This window comes from Plectrocnemia conspersa, unplaced genomic scaffold, assembly GCF_051122295.1.
Source record: "Plectrocnemia conspersa isolate PC_06_02 unplaced genomic scaffold, ASM5112229v1 ptg000009l, whole genome shotgun sequence".
Lineage (NCBI taxonomy): Eukaryota > Metazoa > Arthropoda > Insecta > Trichoptera > Polycentropodidae > Plectrocnemia > Plectrocnemia conspersa.
Window position 1 is genome coordinate 24,354,752 of NW_028277173.1, and position 23,859 is coordinate 24,378,610.

At 34.1% G+C, this 23,859-nt stretch overlaps 3 protein-coding genes across 14 annotated transcripts; all 3 read left to right on the top strand.

Moving 5' to 3' along the window:
* The first annotated feature begins 1,931 nt into the window (after positions 1-1,931).
* On the top strand, positions 1,932-10,539 carry LOC148232359 (uncharacterized). Of its 2 annotated transcripts, XR_015810661.1 has the most exons (6): positions 1,932-2,000; positions 2,736-2,811; positions 2,880-2,974; positions 3,056-7,333; positions 7,546-7,591; positions 10,321-10,539. XR_015810661.1 is itself a non-coding variant. In XM_088192241.1 (4 exons), exon 4 carries the CDS (start codon positions 6,451-6,453, stop codon positions 6,787-6,789), a length of 339 nt encoding a protein of 112 aa, XP_088048367.1. In that variant the 5' UTR covers positions 1,932-2,000; positions 2,736-2,811; positions 2,880-2,974; positions 3,056-6,450; the 3' UTR covers positions 6,790-7,544. The 2 variants fall into 2 exon arrangements, 1 of the variants encoding a protein (XP_088048367.1); XM_088192241.1 differs by lacking the exons at positions 7,546-7,591; positions 10,321-10,539 and having other exon boundaries at positions 3,056-7,544.
* Positions 10,540-11,754: 1,215 nt separating this feature from the next.
* Positions 11,755-14,094, top strand: LOC148232360 (uncharacterized). Of its 11 annotated transcripts, none has more exons than XM_088192188.1 (6): positions 11,755-11,829; positions 11,976-12,097; positions 12,177-12,229; positions 12,299-12,374; positions 12,423-12,537; positions 12,615-14,094. In XM_088192188.1, exons 5-6 carry the CDS (start codon positions 12,433-12,435, stop codon positions 13,851-13,853), a joined length of 1,344 nt encoding a protein of 447 aa, XP_088048314.1. In that variant the 5' UTR covers positions 11,755-11,829; positions 11,976-12,097; positions 12,177-12,229; positions 12,299-12,374; positions 12,423-12,432; the 3' UTR covers positions 13,854-14,094. The 11 variants fall into 11 exon arrangements, 10 of the variants coding, with proteins under 10 accessions (XP_088048314.1, XP_088048311.1, XP_088048312.1 ...); XM_088192185.1 differs by having other exon boundaries at positions 12,443-12,537; XM_088192186.1 differs by having other exon boundaries at positions 12,177-12,218; positions 12,443-12,537.
* A 1,546-nt stretch (positions 14,095-15,640) lies between these two features.
* Positions 15,641-23,260, top strand: LOC148232361 (calcineurin-binding protein cabin-1-like). The gene is made up of 2 exons (XM_088192182.1): positions 15,641-15,753; positions 16,012-23,260. The coding sequence occupies exon 2, from the start codon at positions 16,013-16,015 to the stop codon at positions 22,316-22,318; it is 6,306 nt and encodes a 2,101-aa protein (XP_088048308.1). The 5' UTR covers positions 15,641-15,753; position 16,012; the 3' UTR covers positions 22,319-23,260.
* The last annotated feature ends 599 nt before the right edge of the window (positions 23,261-23,859 follow it).

Below are 23,859 nucleotides of genomic sequence, written 5' to 3' on the forward strand. Positions count from 1 at the left end.
AGCTAGTCGATTTAATCGTATACCCCAGCTTTTTGCCATTAGATCAGATTCACATTCCGATCTTGTGAAACATGCTGTAGTTAAATCCACTAAAGGATCAGTTGGTGTTGTTTTTCTTTCTTTCTTTCGAAGTTCGTCCTTGGTTTGCTGTGAAGGCGACTGCTGTAATAAAAATAACATATATTTGTAAGTGGACTTGAAATCATTTTTATGTTCGAAAGTATTCTTTTGCGAGCATGCATTCTCTGATATCAAATATAAAGAAGATTCTACTCTTGAAAATATAATTTGATTTGCAATAACAGATATTAACATGGACATAAAATAAGTTTGCCGTAGCGAGAAAGGTATTGGAAGAAATACGTAGAATGAACATTCTAGAAAAATATTCTCAGTTCCAAATCTGATATGATTAAAATATACATATAACGATCTACTATGTAAATTACTAAATAATGATAATAAATATTATTTAAAAAATGTTTAACTAACCTCATTGCCTTCTAAAAACAACATTTCATTGTAATACCAAAGCGTTGGCTGGGGTACAACGTCAGCAGAGGCGCCAGACCGTTTTATCGAAGCTATTTTGTTTTTTTCCTTGTTAAAATTGGTTCGTAATGTGTTTATTTTTCTTTTTAGTAACTCTTCCGTGAACTCCGGTTTACAAGTCCGTAATAATGTCGTAATTTTTTGTAATGCAACGGATCGTTTCTTTTTATCCAGGTAGTCGAAACTTTTGACTTTCCATAAAATAGGACATTCTCTATACAATGATATTAGTAACAACACAAAATCGCGTTCTGTCATATCAGTGTTCGCCATGTTCGCGAGCACGCTTGAGACTAAAGGCCGCTATACACGGTCCTTTCCCCTACTGTGGCAAATAAATTTGCGCTTTACTGTGCTGTGTAATATACACACATGCAAAAATAAATGATTTTAAATTGCAATATTTATAAATATCGCATGTAATAATAATCAAAATTTACTTGCTAAAAATAAAATATAATCGACTGAACGGCACAAATAGTTTAATAGAATACATCTATACTATTTTAAATCATCTGTATACGGAAGAAAACTTGAATTTGTAACTGCCTTATTTATGTCATTAATAAATAACATAGAGAGCAGAGGGGGCCGGTTGGATCCTTGAGAAGCTCCCGAAGGGATGAAATACTATTTTGATAATCGGCCACCATATGTTACAAAGCTGTTTACGATCATTCAAATAACTTGAGAATAGCCGAGTTAAATCATCAGAGTAACCCCGAGGTCCGACAATTTTTTTAATAATAATCCATGAAAAACCTTGTCAAAGACCTTCTCAAAATCTGTATATACGACGTTTACTTGAATTTCTGCATTAAGAGATTTACTCAACAATATAATGGTGTGGGGACACGACGTTCCACAATTTACGTTTCTTTTTTTATCCGCTTCTACAAAAGCGTCCGTGATGCATTGGGGCTTTACTCGAATCGCCAGTTACGAATCGTTCACTTCTCTTTTCTTTCTACTGGCAGCACTTAAAGTCATTTTGCCTCAGTGGAAATAAATAATCATTTTTTCAAACTAAAACAATATTATTTTTTTAATTATGTGCTATTCGTGCATTTTTAAATCTAAAGCAAATAAGGTTAGATCTTTAAAATACCATTTATTTGTAAAACTGTATTCAGTGTGTCTATTAAAATTACGACTCACTTGGGCAGTATTTATGGGAAAAAGGGGGGAAGTAAAAAAATATGTTTGCACCGGTTGTTAAAATCTCTAGTTACGGCACTGTCTAATATATATGTATTACAATAAATTTTATTTTTTACGTGCTTGTAAAAGCTGTAATTAAACTTTTATCAGAAAAATTGAAACATCTTAAGTATATACTGCTCAAAATTATTTCATGTTTGGACCAATAATAAAATCCCGCCAGTTGTGATTTGACGTCTACTGCTGCTAATTTGTCGCAATGTCTTTGCCGCATGATTTCAAAACTGGTAAATCCATCTAAATAATTATTATAATAATGATTATGCTTTGCCCAAGCAGATGTATTACCGGTTTCAAATCCATATCAAATGTTAGAGTAAGCCATATTGATTTTCGGTTAATATGTTCTCAGTGCCATCAGATGTCATTGTGGCGATAAAATCCACACAAACATTTTCTTATTGTACATATTCATTTCACACGCCTTCTTTAAATTCATATTACTTTTAATAATTATACATAATGCTTTTGTATATTTTTTTATTACTTTATCTATGCAGAACTTGTCATTGAAACGCTTGATACTGTTAACACAATGGAATGTAAATTTGAGGTAAATAAAATGTACTATTTAAATTTTCTATATGTATGCTAGAAATACCATAATAAATACATGTTTTTCAAGCAAAAAAAGTAAGTAAGATAGTAAAAAAGGATTTGTAACAAGAATATATGTGAAGCAGTGGCAGTCGATGAAATACTTTCCCTCTCTATCGCTCGCGTGTTAGTATCTAGAGTGAAAGAGATGTGAAAGTATTCGCTATGAATGCCTGTTCACTTTTAATGAACAGTTTATATTTTCCTGTTCGTTTTTGTCATTATCGTTACTTGTTTAACATAAAATCTAATTTTATATAAATATGTTTGAAATTTGGTAATAAACAACAATTTTTTAAAGGCTGATATATCGGTTCTATGGTATTAAAATGGTTAATCTTAAATACTATTTTCTCTCTTTCTAGTGTCTTGTAAAAAGCGAATATGGTGATTGTAGTGAGGATACAAATATGTACAATGTAGACGACATGTTCGAAATAGGTTATACATATAATACGATTACATTATAACATATTTTTTCAATTATAGATTGTTTTATATAATTTCAGAAATGCACGATGTTAAAGATAATGTACGTAAAATGGATACAATTGGTGTGGAAATTTTATCTCATCAAATTTGTAATGTTCAAGAGGAAACGCAGGTATTAGTCAAATTCATTACGATTTATATGTATGTATTTTAATATATACAACTAATATAAGAAAAATAATTTTAATTTTAGATACGAAAAAATGAAAAATGTGTTCAACTTGGAGCCGTTGATATGAATGAAAATTCTTATAAATTTGATGGTGATACTGAAACAGGACTTTCACAACATATTCATACGCGGTTCGACACTTGTTACTTTAAATCTGATAATAATGAAGAAACTCAAATGGTTGCTAATAAATTTGAATATAAAAATGATGGTAAAACATTTAAAACTAGTCAATATCTTTCAAATCATTTGAATACTAATAGTGATGCTCGCAACTTTGAATGTTTAAAATGTGGTAAAATATTTAAAACAAATAAATATCTTTCCCGTCATAAAAAAATTCATAGCGACGCTCGTAAATTTGAATGTGAATTAAAAACTAATGAATGTCTTTCAAATCATATGAAAATTTATACTGATGCTCTTAACTTTGAATGCCAAAAATGTGGTAAAAAATTTAAAACTACTCAAAGTCTTTGTAATCATTCGAAAATTCATTGGATTACATACATTCGAAAATACATATAATCACCCGAAGCTAGCCAAGAATTTATTTATGATTCTGACTCGGACATGGAATTAAGTGAAGATGAAAATATGGATCTTACGGAAGTTGATATTGATGAACTGAATCGTTCTGAAGTTGAAGGTACAACAACAGTTCCTCAAATTTTAACATCATGGTCATCCAGACCCTTCATTCCAGTAGTACACGAATTTCATGCATCTTACTCAGGAAATACTATACTACATTTAACAGAAAATTTGTCTGAATTAGATTTTTTGAATATTTTTCAAATAAAGAAAGGACCAGCAGAGTTAGACTTTCAAGTCTTTGAGCTGAGATTGAACAATAGATCGCGGAAACCTTCAAAAATAGAATCAGCAGTTCGTGCAGCTTTACGAAGAAGCTGGATTAAGAAGAATAACAAAAGAAACTAGAAGAGGCAAGGATCGTTAGAGTCAATCAACAACTAGAAGGACCTGATCAAACTGAGAAAATTCTCTTATGTGAATCGATGTAATATCAATGTTGAAAAAAAGAGACTTAGTTTGTGAAGAAAGTTTATTAAATTAAACAATTAAAGAATTGATCATTTGAATACGGAAGAAAGAAATTCGTGGAGAGCTGCTCGCCGCTCCTCGGCCGTCTGCGAGCACGGCCTCTCTGGCCCACGAGCCCACCTTCCAGGTACATCGAGCTGGAAGAGATTACTTCTCGAACATCGACCTGTGCTCTCGTAGCACAACACCCTGGTCTTTGAGCTCTACCTTGAGGCGCAAGAATCGCTCCCACCGGACACATACCTCTACAAGTCCGACAAGGCGGACCAGTCGAGGTTCGACGCAAGCCTCCGGACCCGCAGCCTTGTGTCCGTGTAGATAGATCTAGTGACCTCCGGAGGCGAGGTCGAGAGTTTCTCTAACTCTGAGGCACAAACGTCTGGAGGCAAACTTTTTAAATTAAAACTTTTGGTAGATCACGCCAGAAAGACGTCAAAGACGTTTCAAATGAAAATCTATGTATAGATGAAAGCATAGTAATGTTCAAAGGTCATTGATTTCATAATTTATTGCGGCCAAGGGGCGGATATTTCGGATGAACAATGTTTAGGAGTATCAGGTTCCGTTGTCAAAGATTATGTTGGTAAAGGCCATAACCTTTGGGTGTACAATTGGTATAGCAGCCCATCATTGACAATGGGAGTCACAACATTGTGGACCTTTGTTAGCTTTAAAGTGGCATGATAAAAGAGAAATGCATATGCTTATTACTCTTCGCGGCCCGAACTGCTCCCGACGGCCCTCTACAATGCCGCGCTGCGAGCAGAACGTTTTCCCTGACTGGAAGACCGCAGTCGTTAAGGCGATCCCCAAATCCAGCAAAGATCCCGGATCGGGCTTAGATTACCGTCCAATCGGCCACCTTTCGATCTTCGGAAAGGCGCTGGAGAGACTCGCGACATATAGGGCGACCTACGCCATGCGCCCCAAGCTCAGCAGGCTGCAATACGGCTTCACGAAGCAGACGAGTTTTACGGGCGCTCTGATGGATGCCGAGTGCCACATCACCCTTCATGCCACACAAAAGTGACTCGCGACCGTCATATCCCTAAACATCAAGGGAGTGCTCGACAACGCCTGATGGCCACTCAGCTGATTGCTGTCAGTGAAAGAAGACTGCTGGTGCTCTCGTGAATTTTTCCGAGCTTTTCCGATATTTGGAAGGCCTTAGTAATTTTCCGAAAAATTATCCGAGTGCTGCATGCAACACGCCAAATTTGGACTTTTCTGGAATTTTTCGGGGAAGCGAACTGTTTTTCGCGAATTTTTCGCAGCCATTCATGTTGGAAAATTATGAGATGGAGAAGAGCAGGTTGCGGCTTAAGGCTGCAATCGCAAACCTTGAGTGATGTATAAAGGAGCACAGAAATGTACACGTCCTCATCAAAATTAATTGAGGCAAAATGTGTCTTCATGAAACTAGAAGACTGCATAAGGCGCGCTGCGAGGGCTGTGGGAAAACACTCCTGTGTCTGCTGAGTCCGCGCCTGTGCCCGTGTCTGCGTCCGAGTCTGTGTGTGCGTTTGCGCTTGCGTCTGCGTCAGCAGATTGGAAGATTGCAAATGCAAAAAAACAGAAAGAGGGCGCCAAGGAGCACAGCGGAGAGGGTTGCTCAGGCGCAGGCCAGGAAAAATGCCCAGGCAAAGTTAACACAGGCAAAGGTCGTCACGACGAACAACACAATTTTCAGCACGGCATAGAAGAATGCTCCTGTGAAGTGCGCAACGACAGTACGAGTCCTCCAGGCCCCGAGAAACGAGGCAATCGCCGTACCTAAGGGCGCGGCGACGTATGAAGACGAGCTTGAAGACAGACTAGCGTCTCTTCATCATCAGGAGGGCGCATTCCTTAACGGACGGCAGACCCTCAGGGTCAGCTGATTGCTGCCAGTGAAAGAAGACTGCTGGTGCGGTCATGAATTTTTCCGAGCTTTTCCGACATTTGGAAGGCCTTAGTAATTTTCCATCCTCTACGGGGCTCCTGAGTGGGCTGACTCCACGAGGGTGGAGAGAACTTGGCTGAAGCTGGCTTGAGTTCAGAGAACGAGCGCGCTAAGGGTCGCTTCGGCCTACCGCACGGTCTCAGAAGCAGCCATACTGACGGTGTCCGGCATACTGCCGAATGACCTCCTCGCGTTCGAAAGGAAGAACATCCACAACAGGCAGCCGAAGGACGACGCCAGAAAACTCACCTTCGAACGCTGGAAGGAACGATGGAACGCGTCACCGAAGGGTCACTGGACACACAGGCTCATTCCTGACCCAAAGGCCTGGAGCGAGAGGGGTCGCGGAAAACTGAGCTTCCACCTGACCCAGGTGCTAACCGGACACAGCTGCTTCGGCGCCTACCTCATGAGGATAAGCAAAGAGGCCACGGAAGAGTGCCAACACCGCGGAGACAAGGTGGACGACGCCAACCACACGCTGTTTAAGTGCACAGCATGGATGCAAGAAAGGACCTGGCTGAAGGAAGCCCTCGGCGACGACAACGACCCGTTCATGCTGCAGACCAAAGAAAAATGGTCAGCTTGGACGGCGTTCGCCACGACCGTAATGCGGGCCAAGGAAGAGGACAAGCGAAGCAGACGACAAGCTCGCAAGCGCCGAAACACCCGCGTGAACTACAGCCGCAACACTCGCATACGAGCAGCGTCAGGAGCAGACGATGACTGTCAAACGGTTCACAACTAGCTACGTGAGTGACAGTTGTCGCGCGCACATACGGGTGCAGTAGGAGCGGAGGGGGGGGTTTTAGTGGGTAAGAACCCCACACTGTCTCTGTAGAAACAGTGGTGTCTTATTGAAGATTTCCCACCTCAAAGAAAAAAAGGGTACTCGAGCTAAAAATATAAATATGGATTCAGTTACGACGCTTATTTTATATAATAAATGGGCGCAAGGATGCAATGCGCCACATGTGATCATCCAATGCGCCACGTGTTGGCCACCGCTGTGTTAGACCAATATCTGAAATTGGAGTACTGACATCTTCTATCATACCTAAGTTTTGCGATACTAAGCTCACTATGCAACTTGTGAACATTAGGAATAAATTAACAAATGAAAATTCATGGATTTTTATTATTAGTAAGTCAGAAATTATCACTATTAATTGCAAGAAAGAGAAACCTTTTTATGTAAGAATTTCAGGTTTAGGAATATTGAAGCTAAACAAAGATTGTATCGCATATACTAAATCTACTCAATTAGTTCCGACTAGACTTTATACAAGTCAGTTTTTACAAATAATGCCTCCTTTGAATATTTTATTCGATGATTGTTGTAACGAGAAAAGAATTAATGATACTATGGAAAATGTATATTTGTCAACAATGTATACAGCCAGTACTAATTTGAATGATTTATATTATGCATCTCATAAAATAGACATGTTTAATGAAGAATAATAATATGAAATAAAGTTAAAGAATATAAAACATAATAAAGGTTATGGTTTTTTCACTTATTATTATCATCAATACTAGCTTCTATTGTATCTGTTAACCGCTAACAACACACCGGTGGGTCGCCTGCTTACTTACCGCACACGCTAACGACACACCGGTGTGCAACGATGATTTCTCCATCGGGTAGATAAGTTTTAAACCTCAAATATATAATATAAATGTGTCATCTATGAAGGAATCATAAGTTTTCAAAAGTTATAATTTTAAAAGTTTTCATACATAAATTCAAAGAAAATCGTATAGATGGCATCAGGGTTGTCAATATAATTATTTAGGTAAATTATTATACAAGATGTAAGCAATTTTACATGTTTAAGTTCAACTAGGAGTCAGTTGTGGGATAAATTAAAGCATTGGAATATCTCATTAGATATTTCCTCTTCCCATTCCCTTCTTCATCGAAGGGATACTGAAATTAAAATATTCTCATATATTACGTGTTGTTTTTGCTCTTAAGTAGGCACACATGTTTATCATTTATGTTTTCAAGATGTTCCAATATACAGAATGATTTTTTTTCTAATTTTGACCTCAGTCTATCGGCGAATTTGTTCAGATCGGCATCGGTTTATTGTGATCGTGACATATTTTCGGAAATTTTGCTAAAAATCTGTGATAAAATATTTCTAAATTTTTGAGAATTATATTTTCTAATAACCCCAAAATGGATAGTGACAATAGTGATAATTTATTACAAGACACATATACAGATGAGGAATATCTCATTTCCAAATTGGGAGATAATGTAATTTTTGATTTGGATGAAAATTATGAAGATTTGGAAGAAGATGATGGTGAAGGTCTTATATCTCAAATATCCACTGGCGATGTTTTTACTTGGAAAGAAGATGAATTTAGTCCAACAATTTACGCATTCGACGATAATCTATCTGGATGTAAAATGAATAATATAAACGAAGATAACAAGGAAGCAGATTTTTTTAAATATTTCGTGGACGAAGAAATTATAACTCACTTGGTTACAAAAACTAACCAAAGATATGCAAAAATTGCAGAAAATCAAAGCAATTTATCCATGCGCCTAAAGCGGTGGGTTGACACAGATAATGATGAAATTCATGTTTTTTTGGCATTGCTTTTGCTGCTGCCACTAAATTCAAGAAACTCCCTCGATTGTCATTGGTCCACCGATCCATTACTATATTCGCCCATTTTTTCTGACACAATGCCACGAGATCGCTTTCTATTACTCTTACGAATATTATATTTCACTGATGAAGAAGAACGTCATGTTGGAGTCCAGCTTACGAAAATAAAGCCAATTTTAGATATGTTTCGACGAAAATTTTCAACAGGATTTGTTCCATATCAAAAAATTTGTATAGATGAAAGCCTTCTATTATTCAAAGGTCGACTAATTTTTCGACAATTTATTCCATCCAAAGCGAGTCGTTTTGGGATAAAGCTATTCGTTTTATGTGATTGCAAAACAGGCTATATTTTGGATGTAATTGTCTACACTGGAGCGACAACAGAATATGAGACCGTAACGGATATGGGGGTAGGAGCAACCGTTGTCATGTCACTTCTTTCATCAAAATATTTAAATATAGGCCATACAGTTTATCTTGATAATTGGTACACGAGTCCAAAATTATTTCAAGCGCTTCATGACAAAAAAACTAATGCCGTTGGTACAGTGCGTAGAAATCGCACTGGAATGCCAAAATTTGCGAAAAAATTAAAACGTGGCGAATCAATAGCACTTCACACAGATACCATTATGGCTCAAACTTGGAGAGATAAAAGAGACGTTACTATGCTTTACACTATTCACACCGCCGAGTTTATTGAGACAGGAAAAACAAACTATAAAATTGGAGAAGCTATAACTAAACCAAGTGCTGCAAATGACTACAGTAAGAATATGGGAAAAGTTGATAGGAGTGATATGATGATATCGTTTGTAAAATCGACCAGAAAGACCATGAAATGGAATAAAAATTGTTTATGCACCTGATTGATTTGTCAATGTTCAATGCCCATGCCATGTACATGAATAAAACTGGAAAACGCGTATCTCTCGGAGAATTTGCTCTAAAAGTCATACAGCAATTATTAGATCAGCATAAACAGCCCCAATCTCGTAAGCGGAAGTCTGTCTCTACATGCTCGTATAGGGGCTAATACCCATTTTATGGGTTTTTTGCCAACTTCTTCCTCAGAGCCGTCTACCAGCACGAGAAACATAAATAGAAGACGATGTGTCGTGTTTGCAAAAGCCAAAAAAAGAACGGCTACTGAATTTTACTGCAAACAATGTAATGTGCCAATCTGTGCAGTGCCATGTTATGAAATATATCACACAAAAGTAAATTTTTAATATTTATGTGTGGTGTAATTGTATAAACGTACATAAAAAAACAATGTTATTTGTGTTGAAAAAAAATTAATAATAATAATAAATATAAAAATAATAATAATAAAATAATCCTTTTAGGATTTTTGTAGTTACTGTCGCTATATAATGTGAATTTTTTATTTGAGTTATAATAATAATTCTAAAATTTTATTATAAATAAAATGTGTGTGTCAACCCTAACGCCAGATTCGTAAACATGTGCTAGAAGCCTCGAGTTAAGGTCTTTTGAATAGGATTTTGTTTATTCAGGATCGGGAACATCTGGAACACATAACTTTTGTAGGTAAATTCTAGTTTTGACAATATTTTTGCATTCCGAAATTTCTTAGCGTACAGGGTATTATAGTATAAATTACTTATAGCGGTTAACAGGTTAAATTAATTCGTTACTGTTATAATAAATTTGCATAATAATTTGTTATAATAATTAATAGTTGTAGAAATGTTGAAAAAGAATATAGTTCAGATAATTCAGAAAATAATGTTGAACTTCAAGATATTTCGCCAGAAAATTATACAGAAAGTCCAAACCTTAAACGAAGAACCAGACTAAAGAATAATGTCAGATAAATGTTCAAAAAGAAAAAGAAAGCAAATATGTAATTATTTAAAATATCTATACTTTTGATGTTATCTTAAAATAGTACACTGTAGTTCATTTTATTATATTTTATTGTAACACTGTATTTTCTATTATGTAATCGGAAAAAGAAAAAATATTTTATTAATTAAGATAAATACTTAATTATGTAGTTTATATATGTATGTTGATCAGAAAAATAAAATATAATATTGAATTAATGGTAGTGTTTATTGTGTAATCAAGAGTATCATTATTGTAGTTTATAAACACGAAGAATGTTATCTTATGTTTATTCTTATAATATATGTATTCTTAATATTGTATAATTTAATATTGAGACGAAATTTCTTTGCTGCGACGTAATTTGTTTTATATAAATAATACAATTTTATATTTATACATCTGATTTATTATTTAACCTTTTCCCAAACAAAAGTATACGTATTTGTCATTAAATGATCGATATTCATGGATCTCACTAATCCGGTATCACAATTGGTGCTACTCCAGATCCAGACGCGCCACTAACGGAATCTTAAAGAGCACCTCTTATAACGAGAAATTCGCATAACAAGCAAAACAAATTGTAAAAAGTGACTCGCTTAACGAGTGTCGTTTCGCATTACTAGTGATTAAGAGAATACCGAGAAATCTTTGATTATGCCAAAATCGTTCTGTAATAAGACCTGTGAGCGTAATATATTTAGCTGTCAAACTATATCTCCAGCTAATCATTATCGTATTTATATTGATTCATATGATACAAATTGTTTCGATTAACGAGTGTTTCGCATTACGAGTAAGATTCTGGGACACTTAAATATTAAAGTAATATACATACAATATAAGTTATTTATTCTATAGTGAAAATGTATAATTATTTTATAAAACCAAAGCAAAATTAATATTTAAATAGTGTGTCAATAACGCATTTTTACAAATAGTGTGTATAATATAATATATCTGGAGAACTGTATTCAGTTCATTTTCGCTAATTATGATCTTTTATTTTTCACTAGGGCAGTATTGAGGGAGAAGGGGGAGCAATAAAAAAAATACTTACACCGGACTTCAAAATATCTAGTTACGGCACTGCCCGACATATTTTTATGTGGATTATATTTGATTCATACATGCTTGGAAAAGCTGCAATTTAAATTTTGTCTGAAAAAATTTCAAACGTTTTAAATTCATATTGCTCAAAAGTATTTAATATTTGGGCCAAAAAAGCAATTCTGTCAATTGTTGCTATTTGACGTCTATTGTCACCATGGCTTTGCCGCACTGTATCAAAACTGGTATTATATAAATCCATTTAATTACTTTAACAATGATTGTTTTGTCTATGCAAATATATTTAAAGTTTTAAATCCATATCGAAAAACATTAATGTGTCTTGAGTGTAAAAAGGCTAAATGTAGGAGTAAGTAATTTTGATTTTCAGTGAATATAATTTCTCCATGACATCAGATATCATCGTGGCAAATAAATATGGTATTTACATTGATCCTAAAATGAAAAACAAGAAAATTGTTATTATTTTTATTGTTTAACGTAATAAAACTGGTATTTCAATTCAATTATTTTTAATTTGAATGGTTAGGTATTGTTTTTGTATATTTTTTTTATCACTTTATCTTTGTAGAACCTGATATTGAAACGTTTGATACTGTTGACACACTTGAATGTAAAGTTGAGGTAAATAAATATATTATGTTACTGCATAGCATCTTATTTAATCTTAAATACTGTTTTCTCTCTTTCTAGCATCTTGTAAAAAGTGAACATGGTGACTGCAGCAAAGATATAAATATAAACAATGTAGACGACATGTTCGAAATAGGTTATACATATAATACGATTACATTATAACATATTATTTCAATTATAGATTATTTTATATGATTTCAGAAATGCACGATGTTAAAGATAATATACATAAGATAAATACAATTGGTGTGAATATTTTATCTCACCAAAGTTGTAATGTTCAAGAGGAAACGCAAGTATTAGTCCAATTCATTACGATTTATATGTATTTTAATATATACAACTAATATAAGAAATACAATTTTATTTTTAGATACGAAAAAATGAAAAATGTGTTAATGTTCAACTTGGATCCCTTGATATGAATGGAGATTCTTATAAATTTGACGGTGAGACTGAAATAGAACTTTCAAAACATATTCACACGCAGTTCGACGCCCATAACATTAAATCTAATAATGATGAAGAATCTCATAGGGTTTTTAATAAATTTGAGTGTAAAAATTGTGGTAAAAAATTTAAAACTAGTCGATATCTTTCAACTCATTTGTATTCCCATAGCGATGCTCGCAACTTTGAATGTTTAAAATGTGGTAAAATGTTTAAAACGAATAAATGTCTTTCACGTCATAAAAAATTTCATAGTAATGATCGTAAATTTAAATGTGAAAAATGTAGTTTAACATTTAAAACGAAACAATGTCTATCACGTCATAAAAAAATTCATAGCGATGTTCATAAATTTGAATGTGAAAAATGTGGTATAACATTTAAAAATTATCAATATCTTTCAACGCATATGAATACTCATAGCGATGGTCATAAATTTGAATGTGAAAAATGTGGTATACAATTAAAAACTAAACGATATCTTACAAATCATATGAAAATTCATACCGATGCTCTTAACTTTGAATGTCAAAAATGTGGTAAAACATTTAAGACTAGTCAATATCTTTCAAGCCATTTAAAAACTCATAGAGATGTTCGTAAATATGAATGTGATAATTGCGGTAAAACATTTAAAACCAATCAATGTCTTCTACGTCATATCACTATTCATAGCGACGCTGTTAGCCTTGAATGTGTAGTATGCGGTAAAACATTTAAAACCAATGACCGTCTATCACGTCATATGAAAACTCATAGTGATGTTCGTAAGTTTAAATGTGTCATATGTAGTAAAACTTTCAAAACTAATGAACATCTTTCATATCATATGAATATTCATAGTGATGCTCGTAACTTTGAATGTGAAATTTGTGGTAAAACATTTAAGACTAGTCTATATCTTTCAAGTCATATGATCACTCATACCGATGCTCGTAACTTTGAATGTTTAAAATGTGGTAAAAGATTTAAAACTAACTCGTGTCTTTCATTTCACTTGAAAACTCATAATAATATTTGTAACTTTGAATGTGAAAATTGTGGTAAAATATTTAAATATAGACAATCTATTTTTAAACATATGAAAATTCATAGTAATATTCATGTCATTAAACATAAACATATCGATGAGCAATCTTTCATTTCGCAAGAGAACTCATAGAGATTCTTGCAGCTTTGAATGTGAAAATTGTGGTAATACTTATAGATAGACAATGTGTTTTGGAATGTCAATTAATATCTGATTATAATTTTTTAATTTATGTATAAGAGCACTTTCTTCGTCAATGCGCCAATTTACCACAAAATGTAGTAAATCACTTACTAATAATATAATTATAGATATAATTTTGTGATGAAATATTTACTATTTCAGTGTAATAAATTTATCAAATTATGACTAACGACTTGTTATTATTAATAAGTTATTTATCTATTCGTCTAATCAATAATTTTCCAAAACCTAGATATGACTATCGATGTATATTTTATAATCGGGTATATCTCTTTCCATATACATGATATCCCATATTAATCTCATGAAATTTATTAATGATGCTGAAGATTTCCAATAGTATCGCACTGATTTATCTAACTGTAACGATACGAACCTACGACTTTAATCTCGAAAAGTATGACTTATACCATTGCGTAATCATATGATAAGAACAACTTTAAAAGTTCGCAGCATACTTAAACTTAACACAATACAGGTCTGATTACTCAGACAGCGGAAATAGTTATTAGTTTACAAGCACCAAGAATTGAGAAACTAAGTTCGTTACAACTAGAAATATCCAGTCAATATCCGTCTATCTCACTTCTGATAAAAAGAAATAAATAGAATTATCAATTATCGTGATATGTTTTACGTTTTAATTAATTTCACTTAATGAATCTACAACTTCATCGATTTTTTTCTGCGTAATATAATTATATGTAGTATGTTTTTTATTCCGTCTTTTTATTTGTTGAAGGCATCTGAGCTTTTTATGACGATTTTTTGAAAAAGTGTAAGTATTTCATTTTCGCGCGTAAAAGTCTCTTTATTGGGGTAACTTATAAACTTATTTCCCGAGGTTCGGAAACAGTATCTAATAAGCAAAAACTTTATTTGTATTAGTCGTTTGTAAATTATTTGAATTTACTGCATGTTTTTTGATTTTTCGAAAACCATTTGTGATAGTGTTATTATAAATCTAATGAAAAATGATTTAAACGAATTGTGCTTTTATCGTGAAGAGTCCAAAGCGCCTATCAATGGCAGTCTTTAATTTATCTTTGGAAAATCTGAAATTAAAACAGCGATATTAAAAAAAATACAGTTTACACAAAATTTTAAAGATGTGTTTTAATTTTTCTAAATAATCCACTGAAGATATTTTTAATATAAATAATTTTTAAGTCGGTAATAAATCCAGTATATAGTTGATTTAAAACTTTTATTTATTTGTATTTGCATATTTCATCGAATAAACGTATATGTATATATAAATATTAAAAATAAATTTGTATATTTTAAACATCGGTTAAGTTCGGCCCTGGAAACACATAAGCGCTAGGTAAAACGTATTAATTTGTGTTTATACATGGAAAGTTATGGAATTTTTATTCTTTGATTTTTACACCCTATAACTGAACACCCCCCTCATAATATTTAATACACAACTGAATTTTGCAAAAAATAATGCGAAGATCTGTCACACATGGCGTGACAAAGCCGTATAGACGTTACGACTTGGACGTAGTTTGTTTTTCACCGCGAACGCCGCTTCTATATATTCTCTATTCTGTGGTTGAAATAAAACAGTGTTAGTACTTGGAATATCCTTCATTGATTTTACCAAAATTTGTAATTTATAATGTAGCTACGCAATTGTCATTATTTTCAATTATTTTATATTATTCGAAATCACGTATATGAACAATTTTGTTTCGTTGGCCAAAATTAAGAAAAAAATAAAAGAAGAAGAAGAAGAAGAAGCGGTTGCTCGGCGTCTGACGTTTGTTGCCGGCTGTGGTGGGGGTTTGCTGTTTGCTGATTTTGATATTTGATTATTCAGGTAAATAATTAAATTTTATCTATAAAGCTATTAATAGACACCTAGACTAAAATAATCAATTAAAAGTTGCATACATCTAGTAATTTATTTGTTTATTATGGATATTCTTTAAATAACACAAGTGTCATAATAGATTATTTATATTATATCTATACTGCAAAATTGAAATATTAATAGAAATTAATACGTTAAACATTAATTATATGATTCAGTGTTATGGCTTTACAGTAAGATGCATCAAATATTATTTTGTTCTAGAATGATACGAATCGCAGCACTGAACGAAGAATCGGAAGACGAAAGCGAGTCTGAAAAAGAGGAGGTAACCAGAGAAGCTTTGGAAGAAATCGCCTTACAACAGTATGCAAGAACTCTAGAATTACAGAAGAAAGGAAACTACAAAGATGCGCTCAAATTGCTCCAAGATTTGCTGGACACTGAATTGCTGTATGAAGTCGAGAAACCGCTGGAAAAAGATAATATAACAAGACCGCTTTTAAATTTGAAATATTTGTGCTACCGAAATGTAGCTTCAATTTCATCACAATTAGGAGATTATGAATCGGCTATAGAAGCTTATTTGGAAGCTTCCGAATTGGACGATAGTGATATTACACTCTGGTACCGGCTAGGAAAAATTAGTCTTCAGTGTCAAAAGTTTGAATTGGCATCTTTTGCGTTTCAAAGAGGCGTAGAGTGCAATCCCAAGCACTGGCCTTGTATTGATAATTTAATTACGGTGTTATTAGGCTTGGGAAATTATAACGATTGTATTTATAACATTTATAAAGCTCTCGAATTAGATCCCAATTATTTTAGAGGTAGAGCATATCGTAAACATATCTTTACAGATTATAAATATTTACACGAATATCTAATTATCATCAATCCTATGTTCAAATGGAAACTAGAAGACGATGACAAAATTTGCGGTGAAAAATATGATAAGTTAATCAAACAAGCATATGTTATAAACGAAGAATATATAAATAACGTTAATAAGAATAAGATTGTTGAACTTCTTCCCGTGCTAAGTCTAAATAAGCCGATTAAAAAATTGTCTTGGTTAAGTTTGGGAGAGTCTTTGACGGACATGCATTTATATATTACGGAGAATCTATTGAGTCATGCTTCGGTGGTTGAAATCGGTTTTCCTGATAAGAAAATCGACGATGTAGCTATAGAGCCGATGGATGTTGATCAAGAAGTTAAAGTTTCATCCAGTCCGTTGACAGAAAATGCTACTTCGGATATTAAAATCGAAGTGGAAAAAGTAGACGATAATAAAGCAAATAGCGAAACAGAAAAGGAACAAAACGATCAAGATAATCAAGGACAAGAAGGGAATAAGTCGGGGAATGAGGGTAAAGATACTAAGAAGGGATCGACGAGACGCAGAGGTAGCTCTTTGAGCTTCTTGGAACAATGGGAGTGGTGTACTAAGAGAAGATCGTCAAGAAAAAAGACAGTCAATAGACAAGATCGAAACGATGAAAATGTATATGAAACATTAAAGCGTGTCTTGCCTAATAATCTTTTATCGGATGATATGAAACCTAAAAAAAATAAAGAGTTAAATGCCGACAATTCAATGGATACGATGGATATTTATAAACTATTCGAAGAGAAGGAACAGAAAGCTTCTGATATATTAATCGAAGAGAAGATGTCTGATGATACTTTATATTTCAACACCGATAAAGAAGAGTCAGATGTTGAAAATTTCATTAAAAAATACATTGAATTTAAATGCGATATAATAGAAATGTTAGACGAATACGTTTTGATCTTGTCAAAGTATTGGAACGTTAAATTGCCATCAAATCTAGGTGATGTATTCACAAAAGCTAATAGATGCTCTAAACAACATTATAATCCTCCGCACATTTACGATAATGCAGATGATAAGATCAACAAGTTCATCAATACTAATTTGCTCCATTTAGAAGTCGAAGTTGACGGATTGTTAAGGAAAGGCGACGATAAAAGCGAGATTGTCGATGTGGAACTGATTGATACTTTAAGGTTTTTGTGTACGAAATTCGAAGGTAATGCAAGCGAAAACGTGGATGTTATAATACGATATCTTTGGGTTAGATGTCACGCGTATTTATATCAAGATAATACTGAATTCTCTCTCGATTGCTTGTATCAAATGATGTATGAATTAAATTGCTTAGAAGATAGTGGAGAATCGTATGCGTTACAAGTGCCAAATTTCATCTGTAAGCCGTTGATAAGTAAAAATGTCATTATAGATTTGTTGAAGTCTTTAGAGACGAATAAAAGATTATCGACAGTTTTGCATATGTACGAGATGGAAAAGTATGAAGAAATACTGCCGATATTACAGAATTCCTTTAAACATTGCCAAATGCAAGCCAATAAGCAAGAGTGGTCAGAAATGGGTCTAGATTGGGCCGTTCATTTAGTGATATTGTTAGAAATACTGTGGAATCTAGAAAATACAGAGCAGTGCTTCATTTGGGCGCTAGCTTGTTTGCACGAAGCTTTAAAACAATATTTACTATGCACGCCTGGAAATACGGATTACGATAAATGGTCAATGACGGTAATCAAAATATTGATGACTATCGAACATATCGTTAAGAAGGAAGGCAGTTTTTATTTTGAAGTTCTGCCGAATAAAGCTCTGGAGCTTCTAGTTCAAGACATAGTCCAAATTATCGTGCATCAATTAGACGATTCAAACTCAACGGAAGAAATGCCGATTAAAACGGCAGTTCCTTGGGTACTTCTTCATTATATTTTGCAACGAGAAGAAGACTGCGGAAGGATGAGTAAAAAAGTTCTGGATAATGACGCGGCCGATAGAGAAGATATACCGCCTTCTTTGATGGTTTTGTTTACCGGACATGATTATTTAGGAAAGAAAGGTTGGTGCTGTGTAAATGATGGTTATTTATTATATTTTACGTTGAATACTGTGATACCTCGATTACGATCGCCGGCTTTGCTCAATGTCTTAGAAACTGTAAGTCAATGTTTAGAGCAAATCGTGTTCTGTTTATTCGGTCATCCATCTAAAAAGACAAAGACGCGATATTTATACGATCATAATGTCACTCCTTCTAAGTTAGATTGGAATTTAGCTCAACAGATATTCGAATTATACAGACCTTACGAGATGCCGGAGTTTAATTCGTATCGATTAGGTTCGATCTCGTCGGAAACTGAGCAATTGTTTCAAAGGATGCTATCGCTCTTGCCGTCTTCGTGTGATCCTCAGCCTTATATCGTTGAAGTCATCGCCTACATTGAAAATAAAAAAGACGTTCTCCCCTCGGTTACTTTCAACTATCCGTATAAGATACGCGACGTATATTATCTATTGGCGGATTATTATTTGAAGAACAACGAAACTATCAAAGCGCTCAAGTATTACACTTACGATATTGTATTAAGCAAGTGTCGTTTCAATTCTTGGGCAGGTATTGCGTTAGCTAGGGCAAGTTTGCTCGAGACGAAATTAAATTCATGCGAAACATTCAAGACTGAAATGGAGTATCTTAATAGAGCCGCAGCCGTCGAAAGGTGTTTTAAAAAAGCGCTTGAAATTGACGCATCTCATTCAATGCTATGGATAGAATACGGAGCTTTTGTGTACGGAGTGCATTCGTTTTGCTCACGCATGCTGAAACAAGCTAGTGAGTCGTTAAGTATGGAAAACTTTGAAACGCTAGAGAAACGCAAGAACGATATGTTGAATACGGCACATAAATGCTTCGTATCCGCTAATCGCGAATGGATGATCGAGTTTGAATCCGAAGATAAAACATTGCAAGACGAACGATGGCTCCATTATTATATGCTAGGAAAAATATCTGAAAAAATGAGCGATCCACCTGCCGTATACTTGGAACATTACATAAAAGCCGGTAAATTTTTATTAGAAAACAATGCCACATATCCATCTAAGATCAATTATAACAATCCTCAGAATTTATCCGTTGAAGCGTTGGAGATTCATTACAGGATTCATGCTTCTATTTTAAAATATATAGAACAGCACGAGAATAAATCAATTTTGGGAACTGTGGGTAAGTCGTTCAAAGACTGCTTGGCAAAATGTTTATCGGGTCCGTTTTCAAAGAAGAAGCAAGCAAAAGAGATACAAGGCGAAAAAGAACCGGAAATATCCAACGTAGATAAAGATGCGGAAAATGTAAATCAAGAAAAAATTGTTAATGATGCGTCGAATAATAAAAGATCTTTGGAAACGAGTGACGATTCAGAAACATCAAATAAAAAGCCGAAGGTAAATGAAAACGTTCCGGTTGAAAAAATTCCAGAAGAAATAACCGATTACTCGAAAGATTTGGTGAGGGGTGATATGTTAGAAACTGCCGGAGAAGTCGTTGTTTGTACAGAGAAAGATTCTACTGAATCTATCGAGAATGGAATTACAGATACAAATGAAGATAATATGCAAAACGGCATTCAAATGTTACAGCCGACCGACACTATTGAACAGAGTAATGAAAAAGATAAAAATATAGAGACAATCGAAGCCGCAATCGTATCGACGGAGATGATTTCTAACGGGGATGAGTCGAAGAAAGATGATAAATATGTAGTGTCCGATAGTAGAAGGACGTCTCAAGAAAGCACGACAACTAACACTGCAACATCAAAAGACGATTCTAGCAGCGATAGTAGTTCGTCGTCGAGTTCCGACGATTCTAGCTCTGATTCGAGCAGTGTCGATACTAGTAATGAGAGCAATGCCGCTAAAACTGATGCAGAAAAAGTTGATACTACAGAAATGACGCATGATGAAATATGCGAAATAATCGCTATATGTTTAGATAATTTAGAAGATTGTGTGAGTAGATTCCCGCAGCATTACAAAGCGTTATATAGATTAGCGCACTATCATTTTTATTATAAAAAGGATAAGAACGTCGAGCGTTGTAGAGATTTGATGCTCGGGTCTTTTGTTGGACGCAATACTGTTAAATTACAAGGATTGTTTTGCGAGAGGAAGAATAGTAATTTTTTCAACGCTATCTGGCGAATACCGGCGAGTGAAATAGATAGACCTGGAAGTTTCGCTTCGCATATGAGTCGCTGCGTCTTGATTACGATGGAAATACTCAAAGAAGTCGACGATCATAAGACTTTATTAGATTTGAGTATGCAGTTACAAAAAACACCCGAAGCCGAGAAGAAGTATTTACGGGATTCAGAAAGATCAGAACTATCTCAGCAAGCGTTTTCATTGTGTACACGGTCACTCAAAGCTTTGTTCGCTAAGTACGGTCAGCAATCGACTGGGTCTTTATCTGTTCAAGATAGAAAGAGCATATCTAATTTCATGTTGGATGTCTATCGATCGTATCAAAAGGTTCAGAAGCATAATCCTTCTAAAGTCCAAACGTTTTCGTCGCTTTTAATCGATTGCCATAAACTGCTCACCACCGGTTCGACGAATAATGAATCAACGTCTTTAGAACATAGTATCAGGTATTGTCAATCGTATATATCTGTAATGAAACAACAAGCTTCACATTCGGCTGCCGTGTCTTCGAGTACCACTTCAAATAGCACGGTTACTGTGATTCCAGTACCAGCTAAAAAACCGGCTAAACAAGTAGAACAGATGAAACTGGCAACACCGGCGATTCCTACAACCAGCTTTTTGCCGACACTAGATCTCAATCAATCATTCGCTAAAAATATGTTTAATCAAAATATAGCCAACCCTTTAATGAACTATATGCCTACGATGGATCCTTTACTATCGGCTATATCGTATCATGTTTCAAATATGGAAAACATGGGTTATTCGCCCAGTACGAATGTCAACACTTTTAGATCATTACAACAATTAATATCTTCGTCACTAACGAATACGTTTACCCCTCATAATATTAAACCGACTCCCGGAGTGACGATCACGAAATCGAAATCATCTGATTTACTAAAAAATATCAAAGCATCGCAGACTTCGAACTTAAAAAGATCGTTGAGCGTAAATCACAATTATATACATAAACCTAAAACTCATAAGAACGCCAGTTATTATCAAAGCTTTAACGCCTCTCAAATGGGAACAAGCAAAAGCACTACTTCAGCCGGAACTTCGTCCAAAGCTACAGTTTCACAGTTATTAAAAAGCACAGCTGCAACTTTAGCAGCAATGCCGGGTCATTCGTCATCTGCTACAAATATTTATAACGTTCAAATGAAAGCAGCTCATACTCCGATTCCTCAGCCAGTAGCTAACAGTGCAGGTTTAGCGAAACCGGCCCACATGAACACGTCTAGCACGGTGGGTGCCGCCCTTCATACAAAACCGCCTTTGCCTCATCAGCAGATAAGTCCAGGAAAAACGTTGCAAGAAAAGTTGGCCGAGCGACAAAAGCAGAACCCGAATTTGCCGAAGAGTTCAAAGAAACCGAATTCGCCCATGGCTATCGCCACTGCAGCGTTTTCCGGTAAAATCCCAGCTTCATTGACTATCACAAAATCGGCGACTGGAAAACCTGCTCCCGTTTCGAACGTAGATACGTCTGAAGTTATCATACTTGATGATGATTAGTATTTTTTTGTGTTATAAAATTAGTGCTGCTTTACAATTATAATTTTGGGCTTTACTTTATATTTCTACCTTGTGAATTTTTTATGTATTGTAGTAATAAATATGAATATTTTGTAGATTATGGTATGAATATAATAAAAATGTTAAATATAAATCACTTTAAGAGTTTGAGTGTTTTTTTTTTATTAAAAAAAAATACTCAGCCTCGTAATTTAAAAGTCAAATTTCACTTTAATTTAATTTTAATTACATCTAGAAAAACACGTTAACTTGAAATACTGTCTTTTTGCATATTTTATTGCATACTAGAAAGAACATATTTGCCAAAAGTCATGCTGCTCGAGAATTTCAGAAACTGGAAACCTATTAGCACATTACGTGCCATATTTATGTATTATTTTGTAAAACTATCGTTAAGAGCCACTGATTATTTCTGAGTCATTTATAATTCTAATGCCTTTAATGGCTTTAAACATTTGATATTGAAAATTTTGTATAGTTAAAAGATTATAAAAAATATTTGTATTCCCATAATTACTTATTATTTTTAAGGAATTATTTATTTTAATTGATTTTTAAGAATATAAATTTTAGATCTCTCAAAATCATAACTAATGGCAAAGCGGGCGTAGATGGCCTTTAAAGTGTTAATAAACCTTTTTTTTTATTTTCTACAAATTAAAAATAACTTCAATAAAAAGACAGAAGCTGTGGAGCATTGCTCGTAAATTAAAAGTCATGGTTAATAATTATAATTGATTGGGTTTTCTCAAATTTTTCTAATCTAAGCTAGATTTATATAGAAGTGATTAATTATATAAGCTACGTGATAAGTACTGAAATGAAGTGTTCCACTATGGGCTAATGAACTTAGCTCATTAGAGTATTAGTACTATATATGTATAGAAAAACTATAAATATATAGTATCCAAGTAAGATTTATTCGTCTTTTTATTTTTCTCACAAATTGTTATCTTCCTATCCATTACTATTATTCTGTATTAATAATGCCAAAGGGCATAACCTCTCTATTATATAATCGTTATCGAAATATTAACTGATTTCATTTTGTCATTAAGTTAGCTGGAGCATATCGATGGCTTAAATCAGGGGTGGCCAACCTGCATTGCCTTGAACATTTTTCCGGACCGCGAGATTCATCACACTTTTACAAAATATATTTACTTTATAATGGCCGATACCTATAGACAATTTTTTACTCCAAAAAAATGTCTATTGTGTATGTAAATCTAATATGGGGATATATAATTTTATGTGGCCCGCGGAGTTATGATGCATTTCCAAAGTGGCCAAAGAGAATATCATATGTATAGGTATAAAACAAATCTAGTTCTAAGAAACAGTGCTATTTCATTTTATGACGTGTTACATTCATATATTATAATGGTCTTCGAGAAAGCTTGTAGAACTAGGTGAAGCCAATTGAGAGTTATTGGGCACCGTCCGATAAATATATAAGATCAGTGTTTTCGAGTTTATAAGCTTATGTAGAAAAGGGCTTAACCCTTTGAGTAGTACCT

Coding starts and splice junctions, on each gene's coding strand:
- LOC148232359 (XM_088192241.1), top strand. CDS start 6,451: ATGAGGATAAGCAAAGAGGCCACGGAAGAGTGCCAACACCGCGGAGAC.
- LOC148232360 (XM_088192184.1), top strand. CDS start 11,802: ATGGCTTTGCCGCACTGTATCAAAACTG. Junction 11,830..12,176: donor GCCGCACTGTATCAAAACTG/GTATTATATAAA, acceptor TTATCTTTGTAG/AACCTGATATTGAAACGTTT. Junction 12,375..12,442: donor AGACGACATGTTCGAAATAG/GTTATACATATA, acceptor ATATGATTTCAG/AAATGCACGATGTTAAAGAT.
- LOC148232361 (XM_088192182.1), top strand. CDS start 16,013: ATGATACGAATCGCAGCACTGAACGAAGAATCGGAAGACGAAAGCGAG.